The 25,245-nt window shown below is 38.3% G+C and overlaps 5 protein-coding genes across 6 annotated transcripts; 2 read left to right on the top strand and 3 right to left on the bottom strand.

Moving 5' to 3' along the window:
- The first annotated feature begins 62 nt into the window (after positions 1–62).
- Positions 63–3,669, top strand: sys1 (SYS1 golgi trafficking protein). Its single transcript, XM_008320082.3, has 4 exons — positions 63–444; positions 1,360–1,592; positions 1,677–1,744; positions 2,339–3,669. The coding sequence occupies exons 2-4, from the start codon at positions 1,431–1,433 to the stop codon at positions 2,577–2,579; spliced, it is 471 nt and encodes a 156-aa protein (XP_008318304.1). The 5' UTR covers positions 63–444; positions 1,360–1,430; the 3' UTR covers positions 2,580–3,669.
- A 1,202-nt stretch (positions 3,670–4,871) lies between these two features.
- LOC103386011 (neuritin-like) lies at positions 4,872–9,694 on the bottom strand. The gene is made up of 3 exons (XM_008320081.3): positions 9,242–9,694; positions 7,802–7,955; positions 4,872–7,299 (listed from the first exon to the last, which is right to left on the bottom strand). Exons 1-3 carry the CDS (start codon positions 9,294–9,296, stop codon positions 7,077–7,079), a joined length of 432 nt encoding a protein of 143 aa, XP_008318303.1. The 5' UTR covers positions 9,297–9,694; the 3' UTR covers positions 4,872–7,076.
- Positions 9,695–10,335: 641 nt separating this feature from the next.
- On the bottom strand, positions 10,336–15,162 carry LOC103386010 (translocon-associated protein subunit alpha-like). The gene is made up of 9 exons (XM_008320079.2): positions 15,010–15,162; positions 13,583–13,728; positions 13,400–13,493; positions 13,046–13,173; positions 12,149–12,283; positions 11,876–11,952; positions 11,337–11,415; positions 11,133–11,226; positions 10,336–11,036 (listed from the first exon to the last, which is right to left on the bottom strand). Exons 1-9 carry the CDS (start codon positions 15,077–15,079, stop codon positions 10,972–10,974), a joined length of 888 nt encoding a protein of 295 aa, XP_008318301.1. The 5' UTR covers positions 15,080–15,162; the 3' UTR covers positions 10,336–10,971.
- Positions 15,163–15,302: 140 nt separating this feature from the next.
- On the top strand, positions 15,303–20,089 carry LOC107989245 (uncharacterized). 2 transcript variants are annotated; one of them, XM_017036742.2, is made up of 7 exons: positions 15,303–15,454; positions 16,095–16,266; positions 17,178–17,303; positions 17,390–17,414; positions 17,504–17,565; positions 17,665–17,759; positions 18,807–20,089. In XM_017036742.2, exons 2-7 carry the CDS (start codon positions 16,227–16,229, stop codon positions 19,098–19,100), a joined length of 642 nt encoding a protein of 213 aa, XP_016892231.2. In that variant the 5' UTR covers positions 15,303–15,454; positions 16,095–16,226; the 3' UTR covers positions 19,101–20,089. The 2 variants fall into 2 exon arrangements, with proteins under 2 accessions (XP_016892231.2, XP_024916000.1); XM_025060232.1 differs by having other exon boundaries at positions 18,804–20,089.
- Positions 20,090–22,434: 2,345 nt separating this feature from the next.
- On the bottom strand, positions 22,435–24,217 carry rh50 (Rh50-like protein). Its single transcript, XM_008320078.3, is given in 2 exon segments — positions 22,435–23,523; positions 23,525–24,217. Coding segments are annotated over 2 exon segments (1,494 nt in total). The 5' UTR covers positions 23,930–24,217.
- Positions 24,218–25,245: the final 1,028 nt, after the last annotated feature.

Here is a 25,245-nt window from a genome sequence, read left to right as displayed (position 1 = left end):
TCGGAGTGATTCCTTGCAGGCTCTAATTTGAAACATGGAAAGGGGTCTGGTCTATTTTTTGTTACTGTTTTCGAAAAAGAACGAAAAGCAATAGGGTATAATTGAACGTCTGCTTGTTTGTGTGTACATAACGCAGTTGTTTATCCTTCGAGTTTGAAACCCATGTCAATGTAGAGTCATTTTAGTTTGGCTGACGGTGGAGGGCAGCGTTGAGCTTGTTCTTCTACACCATGACCGGGGAGGAGGAGGAAGTAGAAGAAGAAGAAAATTAAAAAGTGGAGTTTTCTTTCCGGGGTCATAAGCCAGACTTCCGTGTTGATCAGCGATTCTCAGCAGTACATTAGCGAGGCCTGAGTTGATAACGTCATGTTTGTTTAAAAGAAGATACCAACGTAAAGAGTGGAGTTCATGTAAACGTCAGCTGCCTCGACGTACATTATTCAGGTGTGTGTGTTCTCTGTTTTAGGAAGAATATAGCCTGATAACTGGCGGTCTTTAATTGTGTTGTTGTGGTGCTAATTTACCTAATGATGTTAGAAGCATTGGTTTGTCTTGTCATCGTTAGTAAGTACAGTTTTCGTTATATTAGGAAAACACGTTCCATTAAAGGATGTTGCTCATTCTACGTCATTGGCTAACATCGTCATTAGCAGATTTTTAAATGTATTCGTGACAACTAACCGAACACACGATACCGTTTATCGTGAGTTCGGTTAGTCTTCTTGTGAGACATGCCAAATAGCTTTACTACTCACACGTTAAAATTCACATAATTATGTAATACATGAGTAATTACATTATTAATTACATTAATTACGTATTAAGTTCACATTAGCGGCAGCGGTTTTTGTTTTGAGAAAACAGTAAACAGAAGCAGCAAATGTGTCTCCCCACATATGAACTGAGATTACCGCGAATTTCAAACTTCAGTTAAGTAGGTAGTCAGTGCAACAAAAACGAAATTGCACGTTAAATTGTTATCACTAGAGTAAGATTAAAATGGTTCTATTTCTTTAGCATACAAAAGAAATTACATTATTTACATAATCTCAAAATAACTGTAAAAGTTTTACCACCACGCCTAAACTGGGGCCATATGGTTACATCGGAATTAATTCCTTATTCTCTTGTTTTGTGAAGTAAAGTTCAGACCAAAGTCCAAAATAATGGCCAATCAGCAGAGAGAAGAAAGAGTTGTTTAATTTATTTTGTTTTTGTCTTTCATTAGAACTAAATAATATTTGTATAATCTAGGAAATTGTCATGTACTTGGAATTTGCTAGTTCTTTTCCTAATATGCATAAAATACTTAAAATGTAAATACTATTTAACTTTTGTGTTTTTTTTGTTTACAAACAGAACATACCTAATGGCAGGCTGATAACAGTTAAGACCAGCTGTTTTTATCCTTTGGGCCAACGCATAACACAATGGCCAGCCACTTCCGAAGCTACATCTGGGACCCAGTCCTTATAGTGTCTCAGATTCTCTTGATGCAGTGCATCTACTACAGTTTCTTGGGCTTGTGGATGGTTGGTGTGGATAGTTTGGTGCCAACCAGTCAGTCGCTAGACCAGATCTTCAGCTATGAAGTAAGATTCAAGATAATATGCAGTTTAAAAAAACATCTGTGCTTTCCTGAAGTAGATCTCATGTATTTTGTTCTGTTGTCGCAGGCCCTTGGTTTTGCATCAATGCAAGGGAGACTTTCAATGATGGCATTTATCTTGAACTCACTCACCTGGTAAGTCTTTGTTTATAAGAAATAATGGACAGGTTAAAATGTAAAATAAGAAATGGACAGGTTAAACCCATTAGAGAAGACATTTGAGAAAACGTTGAAAAAAGGCACATTTTATTTATGAATGTCATGTTGTTTTGGCCCAAACTGAATCAGTCCTAAGGTGCATTTTTGATGCTGCAACATAGTGTGTGAAGCAATAATTAAAAAGTAAAAGTAATTCATTGCCAATGTGACTGAATAGTGTTTATGGTAAAAAAACAAAAGTTTTGCACTCTTGATACACAATGGGGAGTCCTTTTTAGTCCATATTGTACTGTTTCCAGGCATGGCCTCCAGTCAAGTGTAGCTGGTTTCCTAGTGTTGTGAGTGTGTTATTTGTGAGAATCTTTACAGTTGTTATTGCTGACAAATACAAATTTGTCAGCAAAATATTATGTGAAACCTTTCCTTGCCCCTGTGGCTGTTAATGTTGATTGTTGATTGTATAGATTGTGGATTGGCAATATGTAGAAAATCATTCTTCTTCTATTTTTTTCCTTAAACAAAGCCAACTGCGGCTTATAACATACTGCTGTGCTCTTTTTTTCTGCACAGTGCCCTTGGTCTTTGGTTCTTCGTTCGTCGAGGAAAACAATGCTTAGACTTCACCGTCACAGTGCATTTTTTCCACATGATTGGCTGCTGGATTTATAATTCCCATTTCCCTGCTGTCCTCTCCTGGTGGTTGGTCAATGTTGCCTGCATGGCCTTGATGTCAGTCATAGGAGAGTACCTGTGCATGCGAACTGAGCTGAGGGCCATACCAGTCAACACCGGACCTAAGTCTAACCTGTGAGGTCTTGTGGACACCATAGTGAACATCTGTGGATGGTTAAACCTCTAGAAACTGATGCAGAAAAGAGACTGTTTTACTATTGGTAAATGAACAGGAACACAAACCTCCATTGTTGTATGTTTAATGTTGTCAAGAATCACACTTGAGGACCATTAATCGAACTATTTATTCTGTGTCCATTAAATACCTGACAGTGTTAACTCTGTTGTGTATTGAGATCGGTGAGTAATGCAGACACCAGGTGACACTTTTCAGGAACTAACAACTGCAAGTTTTTGGGGGTTTTTTTTCTGAAAAACTATAGCCCATAATTATGTACATTAGTCTAAATCCCACATTCCCTTTCCATTCAATTTTTTTCATTTTTAAACTTTTTTATTGACAAATAAAAATATAAAACGAATCAGGAGATGCATTAACTACATAGAACTGGGAAATTGTGCCTACTTTTTAAACCTGCGCAGATTACCACCAACTATATCATGTTTAGTATTTACTGATACAACTTCAGAAGTTCTATGATTAGATGTTAAGACATTGTGGGTATGCCATAAGTCAGGTTTGTAATTTTGAATTAAGGTCTATAGAGCTACAGAGTCGACCTCTGTTGGTCGGTAGTGGTACTGCTACCAAAGCTAATTTTCAAATATGAGAGCCAAAAAGAGATGTCAATCCTTTAGATTGTGTATATAATGTAATAGTGAGGACACTGGCACTCACTGTCAGTTCTGTAGTATCTTTCCTGCAGTGCTGTTACATTAGTTCTGTGTCAATAGAGATGGTTAATACAAGCTGAGAAAAAAATTATACCTTGATTTTCTTTTTGTGGATATCTGCACATACACACGAACATTCGTTTAAACAAGCTTGTGTATGAAATCAGCTCTCACCACAACCATTGACTACATGTACATTACACTTTATTTTTTCCTCTTGGGCTATGGTTCATTCTCTTTGTCTCCATGTCAGTGTCTTTAGCCCTTTTTAACAGTCTTTTTAGGGGTGTTGTTTTTTTCTTTTAGTAAGGACTGTTTGCAGAAAACATGGCTACATTGTTACCATCATCCACTGATTGTTGACTTGTTAAAAGTGCTGAAACGAGCCTCTGAAAATTTCTCAAACATACTTTGAAACAACTGAAGTTAGGCATTGCTCGGGTGTTTTTCTCAAACATACTTTGAAACAACTGATAAAAGAAGTTAGGCATTGCTCGGGTGTCGATGGTGGGAACTGTGCAGTATATTGAGTGCATTATAAGAGTAACGTCTTGTTTTGTTTGTTGTAGACAGAATAAAACCACTTGGTTATTTTGATTATTCACGATTAATCCTAATTAATCATAATTAACTTGGATAAAACCAGATACATCATTATTCCTAAAAATGACAAAAAACCTTCCCTCCCTTACACTGGTGGAACAGAAAGACCAATAACTGCAGATACAGTCAATGGTATTTTAAGCTTGAGTGAAACTTCCCTGCTGTTTGTGTAAATGACGTGTGTATGGAGTGTGTGTTAGAGCACACAATTCCATAGTAGAATTATTGTATATACAGCGTGACTGATTTTCTTTCTCAAAATAATTAAGGCAGACATTTTGACAACCCTAAAACTAAATTTACATTGGAAAAATGACCATTGTTTTCTGGACAAAAAAAAAGAAGCCTCTCTAGTGAAGGGCAAACCCGGAGCGTGTCTGTTGTTGTCCACCTCGGGCTCTGACGGCTTATTTTCTCCCACCACTGCCTTGCTGTTCAGTGTCCAGGTGGAAGAAGGCAGATGGGAGAACACTAATGAGTGGACGAATCCTGGTCCATCCTCATTACCAACACACATGGTGTAGAACAAAACAGAAATGAACTTGTCATTTGTCCACAGAAGAACACCCAGAGCTGCAATTAAGGCTGTGGTGTGTAATCTGTAAATGGAAAAAACACTGATTCGTTTGACCCCTTGTCATACCAGTTCACACATTTGTACTTTATAGAAATAACCAATTTTGACCATAACACTAAACAGACTCTTCTGCTGGAACCCAAAGTAAGATGCTATGGTCGAAGCTAAAATAGTAAATTAGGTTATAAATAGTTTTTTTTTCCGTTTTGTTGATATCTGACATGCTATCGCTTAATTTCTGATTGGGATTTCAACCAATACTGATGTAATGCGGCAGTGGTGGCACCAGCATTATCTTTATATTGATTAATAAATGTGACATTCCCTATATGGAAATGCCATGGAAAACTGTTTACTAGTGATTCAACATGTCACACACACACACACACACACACCAAATTTAAACATGGTGCTTTATTACTACAAATATTGGCATATATTGCTTTATACAGTGCAGTCCTGTAAATACTGTGCTTTTCTATCAGCTTGTAAAAAATACCACATGGCTAACACTGACATTCAGAAGTTTGATTGGAATGACTTCAGGGAACATGACAACAATTTGCTCCGATCACAACACAGTCGTTTTCATGCTTCCTTCAATAGCACAACATGGAAAAAGACCAAAACAGGATTGCAGTGAGTCACCATACATGTTGCTCATGCTTACAGGAGACTGCGGCTAGTCTCATAATCTGGCCACCTGGAAGGCATGATTACATCCTGCCACTGGTGAAACAAGGATGAAAGAAAAAACAAAAACAAACATGCTCATAGTATGATGTTTGCGGAGCTAGCATAAGTTCATGCACTGATCATTTCCACTACACATCAGCCAAGGTACAAAGTGACACACAAACTGTCATGCATTTGTAGTTAAAATACATGAGGTGAAATACGTTCAGGGCCGTTGTCATATGGTGAGATGGATCAATGCTAATGCTGATACGTTTTGAATTTGCTCTGAATCCTAAGTAAATATTCCCACCGTTTAATATTGTGACTTAGGTTAATGTCTCTCAAAGTGTTTTGTCTTGCTAATTTTTACATCTATTTATTATAGACAGATTCAAATTGCTACGAACCTGAGCAAGTTGTTCTGCTTATTAACAATTCTGAGCAGAATACTCAACCAGGGCAGCATGTCATATATATATTAGGTTTGGTTTCAGTGTTATTTACTGCTTCAATTGGTAGAAAGCTAATTGAAAACATTTGGTACAAAATTACATTTATAAAAAAAAAATTTGAATTTTATGAATGCGTAATAATTGTCTAAATTGGGCATTATTCAAATTTAGATACAGTGATACATACGTACAACACCACAAATCATGCTTTTGATTCTGGATTATTATGCACAAACAGCTCTTTACTGTGTAACATATGGTGAATTGCCATGCTGTGGTAATCTGTGGTGAAATTGTCATTACACTGTGTACAATACAGCACACTTAAGAGGTTTGGCAGACAAACATACAAGCCAACAGTCAGTTAAAAAAAAAACTGTGAATTTTTTTTCTTCTATTACAGACATGGAGACCAGACAGACATGTTGCCAAAACTGATACCTGTTTTTGGCAGCCATGTAGCCAGAATGAGCTAAAATAGTCGAGAGCAAATACAACAGACTTGATTGTCATATCATTTGGAAAACCTATGTTCGAACATTTCTCTTTTTATTGCATATTGGACATAATGGATTATCTCGCACTGGTGTCTGGTTTGGATGCTGCTGTTTTCGGTGAAATGCCCATTTATCTTTTTCTTAAATTGAACCTTATGTAGTTGTTTTCTTCATACAGTAGCTACGGCTTTGATTGATAGAATGTTAAGACATACAGGTATGTGATGTCCATCACTGTTCTGTCGATAAGAACTGAATCATGGCCCCTAGGTTGTACAGTGTATGAAAAAAAAACCAGTTCTCAATATTTTGTACAAAAAAAAGTCAGGACTGCTTAGTGTGACACACTGGTTAAATTTAGGATAGCGATAGTAGTATGTTTATTCGTGAAATCCAAAAACTATGGTCTAATTTAATTTAGGTTTTTTTGTAAGGTGGTGACATAGTTTTCAAGTCGTCCGCCCGGCATCACTCTCATAATGAAATCAAGACTTATGTCCTTGCTTTAGCCCCTTCACTGGACTGGAATTCGACATCCCAGATGTTCCTAATTTTGTAGTTCAGTTCTGAGGGAGTTCATCTGCATTTGTCTGGTCATTAATGTGGTCAAATATGGGCCCTATTTTTTCAGTTTGTTTGGAGAACAGATCCCACATATGTTATGTTACGATGTTCAATGGCAATGTCCCTGTGGGAGACGTTTGATTTGCAGTCTTATGCTGCTCAGTTTGTCCCAGAGGTGAATACCAGAGATAAATCTGTCGCTGACTTTTTCTTTGTGGCTGTACCAGTGAAAGTGAAGTGTGTGTCGGGATTTAAACATGATTCATCTGAACTATCGCTGACTTATCTTCCTCTGGTGCTCTGTCATAAAAATCCATGTTAAAACATTGTCACTTTAATCCAAGGCTTAAGTTAGAACTCAGGAAGACTCAGTCTGAGCTTCCTCACCCATATCCTCACCCACACTCAGTCTATATCGAGTTAGACACAGTCACGATCAGCATCAGCGGGAGAGTCAGGCCAGCAAGATGGGAACATATGCTGGGAGCGAAGCTGGGGCTGCAAAGGTCAAACAGACTTCCCTGGAAGCGCATCTTCCTGGAGTCCTGCCTCAGCGTCTCCCAGATGGAGCTGACTTCCTCCTGACAGTCGGACAGCGCTGTGAGGGCACACGTGTGGAAAGTCTCCCAGTGGCTGTGCCAAAGAAAGGGTCGTTAGACTAACTCTGCATCTGGCATTTTCTTCCGTAGTCATCCCGCCTGTTTCAAGTGCACCGGCTGTGGTGAATTAATATTGCGTGCCAATAATCTATTGATTGTCTCAGATGGTCCAAGCTGTTCTCAGTCATTTAAACTGTGCTTTTATTGCCATGGCAACCGCATCACAGAATGAAACAATATCACAGATGATTTGTAAGCGGGCATTTTTAACAGCCTGCCTGTGAATAAATCTTTGTCTACAATATTCTACGCTTGGTTTGGAGAGTGCAGGCAGTAACAATGACAAAGGAGGTCCCTGGATTTTCATTTCTGCTGCACCATAGTCATAAATTATTTAAAGCAATGCCCTGATACCTTAGCACCATTCAATTCTTCTCTGTGCCTCTCAGATTTAAAACTGCACCTGGATTAAAAAAAACAGACTAAAAAATGATTTTACGCACAGTGGTGCAGATCAGAAATGCCCTTGTCCTTACCTGCACACTGCTGCCACTCCTGTCTGACTGGTCACATTCTCCTGATAGTTGTCCATGCTCTCCCCCAGCTCCAGGACACAGTCGGAGAAGTCCTTGTAAACATTCTCACACTTCACATTGGTTGACTCTGCTGACACTGAGAAGACTAGGGACACTGCAAAAAAAAAAACAAAAAAAAAACAGATGAGTGTTGACTAAACTTGATACGTCTGTGATATTTGGAACCTTTAGAAGTCAGTGTCCCAGGCAAAGGCAAAAGTGATCTGATGGTTTTATGGAGAGAGGGTTTTTTTGAGATTGATCAGTTTCTGATCCATTTAGTTTTATTTTTCATTTTTTAACTCAATGTGTTTGTTATTACTATTACTATTCATAACATTAAAAAAACAGTTTAAAAGTCACTGAATTGTTGACGTTCCCAGGTTAAAGAAACATATAAATGGTAATTTATACACACACACACACCAACACCTGTGCTAGTGTCAGCAGGTTCACTTCTACCCACTCATCTCTGCAGGGCAATTCCTTGCATTAATATTCTCCCCCTGATCAACACTAGCTTGCTGCTTTATTTATGTACCTCCACTAGGGGCACTAAGTTCCAATAAAGAAAAAGTGGGACAAAAATTCTCTTTCAGGAGAAAATGTAGACCTTGTAGGGTCAGAAAGTGGTCTCAAAGTTTGGTCAGTCTTGACTGACAGTAAATACAAATTAAAAAACATTATTTATTAACTATAAAATTTGACTAAAATAACAATTGATGTATTATCTGTTATATCATGAGCCCTTACGTCATATTTTTTGCCCCAGCAGCCACTGTAAACTAATAAGGCTGCACTTTCTGGTTGTTGGTGGATGGACTCCGCTGGCATAAACAGACTTAAAAAAAAAAAAATCAAGCACATTAGAAAACAGGACAGTGTTTCTTAAAATATCTCCAATATTTTACAAACATAATTCAAAGTAAAAAATCTAGCACACCACCAGAAAGAACCATCATTGGCACATGTGCCACAGGTTGAGAACCACTGCGATCTATCTATCTATCTATCTATCCATCTATCTATCCATCTATCTACCTGTCTGTCTGTCTGTCTCTCTGTCTCTCTCTCAGTGACCTACATATCTTGCCACACCTGCAGCAGCTTAACGAGATTTAACATTTACACCTTACTACTAGGAATAATCTGTCTGGACGTCAGAGTCTGAAACCCTGCACAGGGAGACCGGTCAGCATGTGTGGTCAGTGGGCGGCCGTACTCCATGATAATGTGACGGTACAGCGGACCATCCAGTCCAACTGTTATGGATGCAGATACTGCACCGTCTGTGACATCTGCGATTATGGAGGGAACTGCAGTTTACTCTGTCAGATCATCCAGTAACTATTAAAAAAATAATAATTACACTATAGGATGAGACATGTCGAGACATCTTACCAAATGAGAAAGCAACAAGAATCCCCGCTGTCTTCGTCGACATGAACAATCCCATATCATCCCATTTCAGTCCGAGCGGAGGCGCGGGATGAAGCTGCTGCTGTGGGAGGCGCTGCTGATGCGGAAGGAGTCTCAATCAGGATGGAGGAGATCGCCGTCCGATCATCCCTGAGGAGAACCGGCGTTGGAACGGCGACAAACACTTAGTGGGTGTGTACCAGCCTCCCCCTGCTTCGGCCGAGTGCTGTCGTTAACACCCGCTCCCCTGCTCCCCCTCCCGCCCAACGACGAGCCTCAGCACCGGAAACTTTCCTCCTCCTCCTTCCCCTCCTCCTCCTTCTCCTCCAGCATCGAGCAAACCCCACACCACAAAGGTGAATACATTTGCGTTTTCTTGTGGTTTTTGTTGTTGTTGTTGTTTCTTTAGCAGTAGTGAGAAAAAGGTGTTTTGATTCTGTTTGTGTGATATATGATGGCCAAGTATTTTAAGTTTTTTTTTTTCATTATTATTTTTTATTTATTTATTTGCTTTACTTTAGTTCGGTGGTTCGTGTGGAGCTACTGCAGGGGGCGCAGCAGGGCAGATTCATTTCGATTTAAACATTTCCTTCGATTAGCCCCCAGTGGAGCGTATGCACTGGGTTGTAATTCCGTTCAACGAGAATAGCAGGTGTGGCAGTGTCAGGACTGAAACAGAAGCGGCAGCTGTTTCCGTGTTGTGGTCTCTACAGTAGTCCTGTAGTTAAAAAGTTGAGACTGCAAAAAAACAAACAACAACTGATTCAATCTGATTAACTACAGGGTGGCTATGGATTAATAACAAACAATCATGATGACCTACAGGGTGGCTATGGATTAATAACAATCATGATGCATCAGTACGTAATTAATTATGATTATTTCAGATTAATCAACATTCCTGAAAAAGTAACTCTGACATTTGCAGAACTAGAACTGTTTCCAGTAGGGATTTCTGATATTAACTTTTTGCCGATATCCAATATGCAGATATTGTGTAGTTCTAATGTAATATTTAATATTAAAACTATAATATTGAAATATTTAGGATTTAACAGAGGAAACCAAAACATACGCCAGGTAGTTCATCCCTTTATTGTTCTTAGAAAAATAATGTCATGCAGTCTGAACGAGTGCATCATTATCACACAACAAAAGTCTGAAATTCTTGGCTGATCCTCTGATTTACTGTTTGTGGTAAGAACATACAAAGAATCTGCCATTTCTCTAGAGAACACAGTTTTGATGGTTGATGTTAAAGCTGCCATCAGTCCCATATTTGAAAAAAAAAAAAAAAAAAAAACGGCCGACAGGATGTTGAACCTTTGATCTGTGGCGTCTCGTCACAGTAGAGATAAGGCACAGAGGCTCTCTGAGAACACAGTTAACACGTGAAGATGCTAATGTGGCTAAACACTAACACCAGTGTTAGATACCTAACATCATCAGCCTGTACCGCTTCACTTTATTTTTTTCCATTACATTAATCACACACATACAGAAACACACACACACACATAAAGAAATGAATTGCAAATGAAGCCTTTTAGTGTCTTATCCTGCTGCACACTGAGCCCATCTGCAGCAGGAAGAACAAACATCCACAGAAGGATTTTCACCACACTGCTCAAACATCCAAAAACAAATACTGAGATCGGAGATCAGGTGACTGTGAGGAGACGGATTAAAGCCTGATGGACGACATGACAGTTCTATTGATCAGCTCCTGCTGCCCTCTTGGTTCGTTTACGTGGAGATGTTTTCGGAGAGGCCTTGTCTGTAACGATGACGTAAAGATTTAAAGATTTTTTTAAGAGAGTTTAACAGAAAAATGAGGCTGAGGACAGTTGAGAATAAAACAAAAAGAACATACTCATGACGTTAAGAGTCTCCTGAGGAATCCAGCTGATGTCCACGTCACTCATCCCACCGGTGCCCTTCTCAATTTTCACTGGAATTCGTTTCTTCTGCAACAATGACAGACGACAAGAATTTGAATAGTTTGCCAGACCTTGCACAGAGACTTAATCTTTAAAACAGAGACCCTGTTGTAGGTCAGTAGAAGAAGATCTCCTACCGTCCTGGTCTCCAGGACTTGGTACATCCCAAAGAGCATCAGGGCCACAAGTCCAACCAGGAACACATACATGAACATCCTTCCAACACAGTAAAAACATCTGTGTTAAAAAGTTTCTACCATTAGCAATTAGCTGCAGCCTTAACTCAACCCTGTGTGACAACTAATGGCATAAAGCTGTAGTGTTGATGTATTTAGATTGACAAAAAAAAATCATCTAAACTAAGTGTCTTTGTATTTTTAGATGGAAACTGTTTCCTCTGTGTTGTGTTGCTTGGAGCTCCTTCACTGACTAAACTAATTGCTTTGTGCCAGTTTCACACTTGTTTTTACACACCCTCAGATGTTGTGTGGATGTGGCCTTCAGAGACACAGCAAAAATAACTTGCTTATTATTTGCTTAAAATTGTTCCGTTCATCACCTAGTTTAAATATTAATGTAGTGTTTCCACATTTTCCTGCCAAGGAAGAAGCAGCTTAATCTGTTTTTTTTTTCAGTTAGAGGAAAGACAGTGTTACAGGGAATAAAAAATCCTTACGTTTCTCCATCCAGTCCTTCTTCTTTCTCCGTGATGGTGACAGTCTGGTTATAAATGGCAGTCTGGAACATGTTACTCTGAACAAAAGCCAAAAAAAATAATGAGCAAACAAATATCTCACCAGCAGGGGGGAAATAATGACGGTAGAGCGACACCAGTTCAAAACAGCTTTGTAGATAACAGCAACTTCCAGAGAGAGAAGAGCTTTGAAAAAAAGAATAAAACCACCACTAGAAACACTTTGGTTTGGTTTATTTATGAACTCCTTCTCACCTCACTGTCCTGATAGTTGAGGAGGATGACGAGACCAAAAGGACGACCAGCCATTGGCTGTGCTGGGATGAAGGAGTACTCAAAGGAGGCCTGAGCCTGGGGTTGCACCACAGTGTTCAGGGGCAAGGCTGTGAACTGAGCACACGAACATATGACATATTACAAACCACTGATTTCACCAACTCATACTTTCATCAGAGACAGAGAACAATCGAAAACGTAACCCTAAACCCTAAACAGGAAGTTAATCTGTCTTAGATATGGGGTAAATGAAATGTGGGGCAGCTTCCTGTTTGACCACAAATGTAAATACGCCCTTGGTTACAATGTGTCCCATTTACATATAGATGTTGATCAATGTCCCCAGTGTATTTAAAAAAAAAACAACAAACAAATAAATGCAAAATACTGTATACCAATGAGAATCACAGGGACTGAGCAGATTATGTTAATTTCCTCAGTGGTAATTATCTTCATAACATATTCATCACACTGAACATATACAGTACATGTCATTAGTCTGAGTCTAATTGAGCTGCAGTCACATCCCAGAATTCACTGCAATTTTCAGGGTTTAGAATAAGGATCATCAAACTTAATGTGAGCTTTAATTTACTTTAACTTTATTAACATATCCAATATGATGGGGGCAGTGGTGTCTTGGTGGTTAGGGAAGTGGACTTAGGTCCAGAAGGTCTACTGAGGTGCACTGAGCTGGTCCAGTCCCCACACACCCCAGGGGCTTAATCTGCCCCCTGCTGACTTTGGTGATGTGTAAAATGCAGAGGTCACATCTCGTTGTGTGCAGTGGTGTGCTGCGATGACAAATAATTCACCCTAAACTATGAAGTCTAAAGGTGCAGAGACGTTTGTCTGTGGTCGTCTGATCCAACTTACATTTTGAATATAGAACTGGAAATCTTGCGGGTAACGGAAGGAAGCCTCCAGCGACTGGACAGTGAACTCCTGGCTCCCCTTGTTAGTGAAGCCCACGAGGAACCTCACAATCTCATTGGCAGGAAACTCTAAAATGTAGAGTAGTAGTGATACAAATAACGTTAGCACTGGAACACAAACTACAGTGTAAGCCCACAGTTTAGGTGTAGTTTTAAGGTGCAGAGCAGGATGAGGCAGGATTATTCTATCTTAGAATCTATTTAGGTTGGCTCTTTGTGACTGACTTTAAAAACCTCAGTAAGAAAACAGCAGATGTGTTTTGTAGAGATTGAAGATTGTAGGTTTTAGACCGACCTTCGCCTGTGGTGAAGATAATGGTTGTGTCGGCATCGGGGTGAGAAGCCAGCTGTTTATCGACACCTTCTTCTGACTCATCTTCGTCTCCATCCTGTGGGTGAACATGACGTCGTAACATGAACAGTTCCAAGTGAAACCTTTTTATTTCTGTCACACTGTTGCACAATCACAGGTACATACCGATGACTGCATCTGATCCTCCTCGACTAGAGCCTCTTCATCATCCTCCTCTTCCTCATCTACAGCAGCATCAGCATCCTCAGCGATGTCCTCAGCGATGTCCTCAGCGATGTCCTCAGCAGAGTCCGACTGTGCTGAGACATGGCCTGTAGAGAGGAGAGGACATGCGGGATTGTCACATTGGGCCACTAGCTGTGAAACACCTTTATATCCCATTCTAGTCTATTCTATTCTATTTTATTCTATTCTATTCTATATTTGATTATAGAGTGGAATAAAAAAGATAACGTTATCTTAATACTTAGTTTCTGTGTTTTCATCAACGTTTATTTAGTTGTGTAGAACTAATGTGATGTCAACAGTTACATTTTCAAGGTGAGTCAATAGCAGCCCTTTGACCTCTGACCTTTGACCTAAGGTCTCACTAAAGACCCAGGGTGTCGGTAAATTGTTATCAGCCCCCCCAAAGGGTTTTTTTTTTTTTGGAAAAGCAATTACAAGCCTGATTTTGCCCATGGCAATTAATCACTGTTTATTACATAAGAAAATGATAATTACATCTTGTACTTTCTTTTAAACCTTGGTTGTTTTTTTTATATTGAAGTGTTTACGTACATTACATTTCAACTGTAAGAGAGGAAGAAACACTATTGAATACTGTTTACCGTATTTCAGTATATTTCAATTTTTAACAACCACTAAGCTATTTGGCATTACATTTATGTTTTATGTTTTAAGTGTAACATACATTTCTTTTCTTTTTTTAAATCAGCATTTTAGCGTTTTGTTGTTCGTTGAGGTAGAATTTACGTGTTGCATCAAATTTACCATGAGTTAAAAAAAATATGAAAATGGTTTAAAAAATGCAACTATGCTTTTACCATATTGGACACGTAACGCGTTACATCACCATCCATGCACTGTAAATGTAGGGTGTCTGAGGGAAAACCTATAAGGTCTGCTTAGAATCTTATCTATGGTGACGTGTCCCACAAAGACAGCGAAGTTAACTGTGTGTTTGTGTGTGTGTCAGACACACACACACACACGAACAGTCGTACTCACGCACAAACCTCACATGTTTGGAATAAAGTGTAAATATCAGTTGTGCAGACATCGAACATTTCAGATTATTCCTGCAGACGTAATTCGTTACCATTCGTGTTAAACCGAAGCCTGGACTCTCCCGAGCCTCGGAGTGTCCAGTGTAGACTAAAGTACCTGACTACTATGACAAACTCATAAATAATAACAAAACAGTGATTTCAAATGTGAAGCCTGTGGATGAATCTCACTGTGAGGCTGCGGTGCCACGTCAGTCAGGTTGGAGACTTTCATTCACTTTCTGTAGGATCTCAGGGATCCTCGGGGAAGGATCGTTCACTCCAGGCAGTGAAAACACACACGAACACACACACAGGACTCACCGATGGATATCAACCCGCAGGGAAAAGCCAGAAGAAACAGCAAAAGTAATTTTGATCCGAAGTTGAACATTTTTGGTGGACTTGTAGACAGAACTTAGTTACACATCAGCGTTCAGGAGGAGGGGGGGGAGGGGGGGGAGGAGGGGGAGAAGGAGGGACCAGCTCCAGTCTGACCCGCCTCCAACACCTCCGGGAGGGATGTCGGTGGATGAGGGCGGTGCTGCGGTCACTTCAAGCTCCAAGCTCACGGCCACGAAGTCTTGGTTGCTGAGAGGAGCCTACGTTTGAGTACATTTAAGTATCATATTAGAAAAACCCCTTTTTGTATTGGAACTTTTTGAATTCCTCTGTATTTGTGTCTTCTCTTACAGCATACACACAAAGCATGCATTTCCACACCCTGACCTGCAGGGGGTGGATTTGAAAGCGATGACTCATGATTCAGGTGCACCTATAAAATTACGCCCGTTACACAACGTTTGTGTATTACATACATATGTACATGAACACACAACGTTTGTGTATTACATACATATAGAGATAGTTTTGGGGTGATAAACGGATGTACATGAAAGTAAAAGTCACTAGATGCCAGAATTGCAGCTTATTTAATGAATCTATTTTAATATTCAGGGGATTGTACGCAGAATGCTGGTGCTAGCAACTAATACAGTGGTTTGTACAGATAAATAAATAAATATTACCAGCCTATATCGGTATCGGTTGATGTCAGAATCGGAAATTAAGTTTTTGGACAATATCAGCATATTGAATATCGGCAAAAAGTTAATATCGGATAAACCCACATAGATACATACAGACGTATATAATCTTTTACCTTATAAATTGAAATACTACACATACAACGAATATTTTTACAAAATTGGACAGTTTTTTTTCAATTGCAAAACGTCACTACAGTAACAGAAATGTGTATTCAAAGGAACCAAGCCTCAAGATAAAATAAGAGAAATTTGTTAGAAATGTATTTTATTTTTTCTTTTGTGCCTCTGTTTTTATTATAATTCGGAGAGGCTTTTTATAGACATTAACTATCTCCTCACTGGATCTCTTCTTTGTCGAAGAACCTAGGGACTTGTGGTTTTCTGCAAAAGCACACATCCTGTAATGTGTCTGTATGGGCATGAACACAGTCACAGTCTTGTGATGAACAGATACAGACGAAGCGACAGATAACTTCATTCTTCTTCTTCATCATGTCGACCACCTGCAACGGCAACGGCACTTGTTCTGACGGTATGTTTTTTTTTCTTTCTTTCTCACAGTCGAGTTATTTTTACAGTTTTATCTGTTATCTTGACGAAATGTTGTAGGACGATTCATCAGTTACGGTAACACAGGCTGCACAAGCTCGGGTTAATACTTTGAATAACATTATATGTTACGTATCAACTATCATCTACTTATAGAATAGAAATACTACCCTGTAGTTTAAAGAATTTTTCTTTTCCAATCACTTGTTCATCTTTGACATCTATCTAATGGCGGCCCATTGCACAAATCAATGTGTAAATCAATATCTTAAAATGTTCAAAAATGTCAGTTAAGTCTTCCATGTATAAACCTTATAACATACATTAATTATAATGTAACACTATTTACATAATAAAGTTGACAAATGTTCCCATTATACAACATACTGTAAAAAGTTTACTTGGCTTTTAAAAATGATTGGAATCGGAATCAGTACCAAGAAGTTAAATAATGTAGCGTTAATCCAAAAATAAATAAATAAATAAACAAATCAAAAAAAGTCAAGAAAAAAGAGTCAGAACCCGGTGATGAGACTGCAGATTTGGTCACAGGATTCCTCCACCTTCGTGTTCTACATTAGTTTATGAAACTTCACATAATGTCTCATAATTCTCCCTCACTTTTTGGACAAAATGGACAATTAACATACCTACACTTTATTTGTCCTGCTTAGAGGCACATTAGCATGCATACATTTGAATCACAGGTCTTAACTTATATCTATCTATGTAAAATGTTTTAAATGTATGTAAATATTCTGCAAAAACAGCGAGAGCCCTGAGTGATTGTATTGTGTACATTCAGACATATATTTATAAACATTGGAGACCCCTGGTCTACACTCAGGTCGGATGAAACCTACTGTAAATGACGCTTCCTCCTGCTTTTTCCAGGTAACTTTTGGTTCCACAATTTATGTGCAGCATCCTGGCTACCGCTGCTGTTCATAGCACTGGGCGGATTACTGGTCTGCTCACTATCATTGAACATTCTTTTCTGTGTGCTACAATGTTGCTCAGGTACCTGATTATTCTGTTGTTTCAAAAGGTCAAATGGAAACACAATCTTTCTGTATTGCATTGTAACTGTTTCATTCTTTGTGCAGGAAAAAAAAAACACCCACGACAGAGGTATGTGCCGTAGCCATTACGGCTTAAATGTTAAAACTTATATCATGTCTGTGTATTTCATATGTATTTATATTCTGTGAATAAATAAGGCAAAGCCCAAAGCAGATGGAAGATAATCCTATTTATGGAAACATCCTCTACGAACAGACAGGTAAGTTCGTTGGGTGATAGGTGTGCTTACTTTATTTTTATGTTTTAAATATGTTTGTTCACATGTACAATGATGTACATTACTGTTGTTTATCTTCAGACACTCTTCCGTTGACAGACAACATTCCTCGGCCCCACTCCTCATTCAGCTCTGTGCCTGTGATGGAGCAACAGAGACTCACTTACACCTCACAGGTTAAGTAACTGTTTTGTAACATTTAAAAAAAATTCTAGCATACATTTGATTCAATTAAGGTAAAACCGAGCTTAAAAAATAGAACTTAAAAAAATAAGAAAAGAAAAACACTGCTGACTAATGGCTCTCAAACTCTCCCACGTAAGCTATTTTCCTTTCCTTCACTGCCAATGTTTTGTTATAGGTGGAACATGGAACTTTTTAAACTTTTGCTTTTCAAGTGGTACACTCATCTGTGCTTTGTCAACAGTGGGCGACTAGATAGAATAAAAAATGGCATATTCAAAGTTGGAAATGACAAGAAAGGGGTCCATTATTATAATAGATATTCATGCTGTCATAGTCTAAATATGACATATTAGAGATACTGTAACACAGTCTAAATGGACCTTTGGCTTACTGAAAAATGTTTGTGTGCGCCCCTGTTGTGAACCCCCCACCCCCACTCTTTGTTTTGTTGAAAAATGCTTCCATAGACCTTCAAGATTTGTATGTGAGAACCCCTGCCGTAGAACAATCCAGTGTTCTCCATCTTCTTTGAGCAACAACACATATTTTACATTTCTTAAAAAATTCCCACAGCTCACCTCAAGATAAAAATAACATAAAACATAAACTATATGTAATGAAATACAATCTTTCAATCTCACATTTTACCCACTGAAACCTGGGCCTGCACCATCGACAGGAACAGAACAAAGTCACAACCAAAAGTCTCCCACGGCTCTTTTTGAATTAGAGTTTATAGCATCTGCTGCCACCTAGTGGGAGATTATTTAATTGTTCTTCCTATCGCTGGTGCGTTGACAAAAAAGACAAATTATTCGCGGTGAATAAATATTAGTTTTCAGATCCATGAAGTGGACTTGGATAACTGTCTATGGTCCACGGTGGTTGGGGAACACTGGACTAATCTACGGTCCTTCAATCTACATTACTGAGTTTAGAAATGAAGAGCAATAAACACGATATTCGATATTTAAGAACTGTTGATCGTTTGTCATCACTGAAAATAACACAGGACACTTTGCTTGTTTCTCCAGCAGGACTGTTACGCCAATCTCGCTCTCAAACCTCCCAGGATGCAGTGCGGCCGCAGCTCTCCACAGACACAGCACGCTGTAGATGGAAGTCCGACAGAGGAGGCACCGGAGGTCAGAAAGCAACAAGCGGAAGCAGGAGAAGAAGAAGAAGAAAAAGAAGAAGAAAACGCAGGAACACAAGAAGAGGAGAACGCTGATAGACTCAATATGTCGGATTTGTATGCAACTGTACAAACACAGCGAACCAAAGCGATCTGCACCTCGAATAGTGGAGAGGAGTACGCCAACCATCTGTGAACGGAGCACCGAAGCTGACAACCTGGTGGGTTTTTGGGGGCTTAGCTGGGACTTTGAACAACAACAACAAACACCAGAGAACATAACGAGTAAGGTGGTACGAGGCCACTACTGAAAAGGTACAGGCTATTTTCTTGACTTTTGTTTTTGTTTTTAATATCTTCAAAAGCTAATACATTTGAAGATCGCAAACTGATCTAACAGAAGCAAAACTCTGAAACCCCCCGACAAATTTGGCCCTACAGCTAAGTATTCCAAAACTGAAGATGTATGTATATTAATTGTGTTCATTGTATGTTTATGTTGGCTGCTTCTTGCAGCCAAAAGTCAGTCACTGCTTCTATCAACAATGCCAACTATATATATGTATAGGTGTGTGTGTATATTTCACGTATTTTTCAGTTTTTAACTTACTGCTATCAGTTAGCCGTACTTGCTATCATGTATTTGCCGTACTTTACTGTCATGTATTTGTAAGTTATCATAGTCAAACTCATACTGTTCGATATGGTCTAAGACAGTGGTTCTCAAACTTTTTATACTCTGTACCACCTGAGAAAACATTGAGCTCTTTGTGTTGACCAACATTAGAATATAGCAGCGTAGGCCTTCACTATTAGCTTCCACCACACAGGGGAGATGTTTATAAATGTTTATAAAGATGTTTGTTTTTAAATGTTGTATATAATTGTGCATCGTATGTTTCAGATTGATTCAATTGAAAATGTAAATATGAAAATACGAATTTTCCCCGAGTACCACTAGAGAGCACTGCACCACTGTTTGAGAACCACTGGTCTAAGATATTACAGGGCCCTTGGGTCATTTTTCATTTTTCGACTCCTTGAAAAGTGTTTGAAAACTATTGGGTTGTGCTGTTTTGTTTGTCAATAATAATCTTTTCATATCTCTGTATTTACTGTATTAACTTTCATTGTAACTTTGAGAAGTCAATTTTACCAGAAATTAAAAAAAAATAGTTTCCTAGGTTTTATTGTTTGTATTGTTTATATCTGGACCATGGTGTAATTATATATGACCCACAAGATCGTATCAAATGTACAGAAAAAAGTCACACGGATTTGCAGACAAAGATTATATTATATGAGATTCTATTAAAGTGGAATTTAGGGTTAGTAGTTTCAAACACGTTGCCTCCGATAGGTCTTTTTAATTGTACATTAACGCCACAGGGTGGCACTGTGCTTCCTCATATAAAGCCACTACATATAAGCTGTCAACGTGAACTGTATGCGTAAAAAGTAAGAGTGCTGTGATGTGATGTTTAATTCTACGTAACAGAAAAAAAATGTGTTGATTGAAAAGATATGAACAGAAAAATAAAGGAAATTAAAATAAACAACAATTTAATATTGAAACGTTCCTTTAAAGACATCTTACTTTTTTTAAATAATGTTGAAAACATTAAAATCATCTATATTCCATATAGATCTACACATGTATTATAGACCTACAGTATATTAGCTTTATTATAAATACTTAACATATTTTACATTACAATTTTATTTTACATAATAAAATGATATGGAATTCATCACTGCACTGCAAAAAAGCTCCAGAATTGGAAACAAAAGATGTCGATGAGTTAAACGTCCTAAAAGTCAAATTCAGTAACTTGCATTTTACTGCCCTTACCTCTCTAACAGTACAGTAACAGTAAAAGTGTATATCTGGTCAAGTAAAGTCAATCGTATTTGTACAGCCCAAAATTACAAAACACATTTATCTAAATGGATGTTAAACTTTTAATTCAAGTGTATATCTGGTCAAGTAAAGTCAATTGTATTCAAATTTTAATTATCAGCCTAAATACCCTGTATACTGTAACAGAGAAAAAAATGTATGAATGAATGAATGCATATACTGGGTTTATATTATCAATATTATCAATACAATACAAAGTAAAGCAGAATATATTTTACAAATGCCATTGAAAGGTTATTGAGAACGAGGAGAAATCAGGAGGATCACCACTGCAGGAGAAGAAATAACTAGAAGAAAAGTTAAAACCAGGTCTCGGTCTTACAGCGTTTCTCCACACTCTGAGACCTTTGGACGTCACCATGTATACTTACGTAAATAATCTTTTACGTGACGTACTTTTTAAAAGAGAGAATTTCACTTTTAGTTGCTGTCAGCACTTTTAGTAATGGACTTTAAACAAACTGCAACTAAATAAACACACTAGATATTTGTGTGATTAGATAAGGCTCAATGTTGCTTCAAAAGGCAGCATCCACTTCATTACACACATGACCTGAGGAGCATCCAGCAGCCATAAGATTTTATTAGGGTTTTGTTTTTATTATATTGATGAACCAATAAAACTTTTATATTAAGACAAGATGTGACTATGGTGACTTTTAAACTAAAGATAAACTAAAGATAAAAAATACACAGGAAAGAACAAGCCCTTGTGTGTTAAGTAAATACTTGATTCCAAATTATTTATAGAAATGAAGGGTTTAAGTGTTTGTGTTATCATTTAATTGAAGATTAAGAACAAATAAAGTGACTGATGTGGGTGATTTTAAATATTTGTTCTGAAAGAACAATTTATGTCACTTCATAATTTCACCTGATGTCATGTTTATATTAAATTGATAATATATATTAAGGTTCATAACATAAGAATTACATAAGAATTTACTCCAGCAATAAAGTTACCTAATGCATGATATAAGTGATTATGGTATGTAATTCGTTTTTATGCCCCGTTAATAACAGTGAACCAGGGATACTTTAGTGACACCGAGATACGACGTGTCACAGTCATACATCAATGTCAAGATAAAATTCTGAAAAAAGTCATAATCTGGATGTCATTAGTAATAAAATGTCACTAAATGAGATAAGGAATTTGACTTTTGAGAAATTATATAATTTCAACTCAAAAGATAATCTTGAACAAAAGAAATAATGTAACGGTTATTAATTCTAAGATTTTTTTATTACAGTTATGATTGTAGTTGTCTTGTAGCAGTGTATCAGTGTTGATCATTAACTGTATATTACTGTATGCTGTATAACTTGTATAATTATATATATATAAAGTAGATAAGTGGGTTCTATTGTTAAGGCTCATATCCCACAGCTAATAACAAAATAATTCCACTACTATTTTTATTAGGAATATTTTATTAATAGCAAAATTGAAAGTAAACAAATGATTATTATTCACATATCCCATCCCATAATATATTATATTTATAGATACTGTATGTTCAGTCTTGCATTAACAATTGAGATTTTATAACTACAATTGGGAATAAAAAAAAAGAGATTTTTTCTTTTATTCTCTCAGTGCAACGCTTCAGACATTCTTGATTGACTCCTTCTGTCTGTTATCTTCACACATTATAGGTAATGTGACAGAACTGTCAAAGTCTGACGGTGTGTCAAAAAACAGCTCATCATCAAAGCAGTCATCGTCAGACGGAGACGCCATGAATGGCAACTTCAAGACCAGACCAGTGAGGAGCCCACCAACTGCTGATGCTCCAATGGTAGCAAAGATAGCTGCCACCTGGTAGAGAGCCTGTTCCTCTGCAGTACGGCCCAAACCAGGCTTCAGTCCAGGAATCAGTTTTTGCAGCTCAAGCAGCTTTTCATGTCCTTCAGGTGGAGCCCGATGTGAGAAGATCTGGTACATGCTTGGGCCGTAGGTTTCCTCGGTGGCTAGGAGGATTGCACAGATTCCAGCTGTGGATGAGATGAGTCCAGTGAGACCATGGAGATTGTGAATCCCACACTGGTCTTGGATCCTCATGCGTTGAGCTAAAAATGGAGTCAGGTAACGATATCCAAAGAAACAGGCAGTGCAGCCCATGATGCCCAGTCCATAGGCAGCTGCAGGAGAAATCATCATGTCCACAGAAGCACCGACAGTCACGCCACCGGCCAAAGTCACATTCTGGATGTCAGCCATGGTCAGTTTACCTCGTTTGTTGAACACTGCTGACAGGGCAAATGCAGTGATTGTTGATGAGCTGAGGCCAATGAAAGTGTGGAGAACTGCTCTGTGCTGATCGTCGCCTTTTAAGGTCAGAGCAGAGTTGAATGAAGGCCAGAAGACCCAGAGGAACAGGGTTCCCAGTACACACAGAATGTCAGATTGGTAACAAGTTGTCTCTTTTGCATGTCCGCTGTTCAGATTTGGACGGTACAGAACAAAAGTCACTCCCAGACCAAAATAGCATGCAAACAGATGAATGAGAATACTGCCCCCTGCGTCATTGATTCTGAGGTATTTCAGGACTGCCCACTCTGTCACAGAAAATATGGGGATCTCCAGCAGGGCCATCACCAAGAGCTGAATGGGACTGGTCTTTCCTATCACAGCTCCAAAAGAAATGAGCACACCCGCCCGGGCAAACTCTCGGTCCACAGGGTGGACACCCCCCCAGGTGGATTTTTCCATCATAGTAAAACTGGAAGAAACCTTGAATCAGGATGGCCCACTGGATTGAAAACGTAGCCGTGAGAAAGTTAAACACCATTCCACTAAAACCGTAAAACCTAAAAAATGCCAGCAGGCAGCCGAAGCCGACGAAGATCATCACCTGCACGTCGGCAAAGTACGGATAGTCGCGATACATGGAGTTCTCCATTGGATTGGTCTCATTGTTCTGGAACTTAGCGTTGGCGTTCTCATCATAGGTGACAAAGAAAGCAAAGAGTGTCACCATGACAATCTCCATCACCAGCACGAACACCGGCAAACGCACCCTCAAACTCGTAGACATGTTTGTGTTGATGCACAGCTCCCACAGTGCAGCGAGTCTCTGTCTGAGCTGCACGAGCAACATCCCTTTTATGCCTCTTTTTAATCAGATAAGAATGACCTAGGACACAGTTATTTTAAATTGCTGCAACTATACTTCAGACCATTGCCTTGATTCCCTGGAGTACTTCAGTGTAACTTTTTCTTCTCAGCATGTCATTTTTAGACCTACATTTTTTGGATTTTTTTTTTTGAGCAGGTCACCAGCAGTGTGTGTGAAGTAATTAAAAAAAAAAAAAAAGAAGAAAGTAAGATGACCTGGAAAACAATGTGAAGTAGCAGCATTCAAATTAAATTTCACTGAAAAAGAGTTCCTGGGAGGGCAGCATTCAAATTAAATTTCACTGAAAAGTTCCTGGGAGGGTAATTTAAAAAAAAATTTATTTAATCCTTATTTATTTATTTTTTAACATTTGGCATCTTGACTTGAGAGTAAAGGTCATTTTGTCTTTGTTTTTGTCATTGACCAACCACTCTCACAATAATTTGTTGCATCATACAAAAGGTCATTTTGTCTTTGTTTTTGTCACTCTCACATTAATTTGTGTACACTCATCAACCGGTGCTATCAGTACAGCTTCTGAGGATAACCTAGGGTTAAGCACCTTAGTTAGGGCCACAACAGCATGTGAGACAAGGATTGGGCCCCTGCTACGAATCGACAAATGGGAAATAGTTGACTTATACGTGAAACAATTGAAAGAACTCTAGAGGTAAAACCGAAAAACGTATTTTGTGTACAGGAAATCATTAAGTGAAGAAGTTTGTATTTCTGGTTTTACATTTTTTTTGTTGAGAGAATAGAAGTATTTACCAAAACATTTTAAGCCATCACTGTTAGGTGGTGGTTTTCAGGCCTCTAAAAATAATCTCTTTTGATACTTTATTTATTGCACAGATATAAGATAAAATAAGATAAAATAAAGTACTGGATTTACCATTTATGTGTTAATGGGAGAGTTAAGAGGATATATCAGATGTGATCAGTTAATCGTGGATTACTCGTAAACAATTAGAAATAATCTGATGTAGCTATCATCAAAAAATACTAGTAAAATATCAGAACAAAAACGTCGAGAAAGACAAAGCATCACTGCTTTAAATTCCCACTTATTTATCCGAAAGTGAAGTGAAAGTGAAGAATTTAGAAAGAAAAGACAGTGCCCTCTAGTGGGCACTTAAGTTTAGTTCCCTGTTGGGAGGATAGTAGAGCAGGAGCAGTTCGGGGAAATCGAGAAAAAGCAGTGATAAACGACCTTATAGCACGTACAGTAGGTCTGAGGAATGTACCTAATGAAAAGGTGATAAAGATAACAAGATCAGATGAACCCTGTCTGCAAT

The sequence above is a fragment of the Cynoglossus semilaevis genome, chromosome 11 (assembly GCF_000523025.1).
Source record: "Cynoglossus semilaevis isolate Cse_v1.0 chromosome 11, Cse_v1.0, whole genome shotgun sequence".
Classification (NCBI taxonomy): Eukaryota; Metazoa; Chordata; class Actinopteri; order Pleuronectiformes; family Cynoglossidae; genus Cynoglossus; species Cynoglossus semilaevis.
Note: the sequence above shows the minus strand (reverse complement) of the source record. Positions and strands in the feature narration are given on the sequence as shown.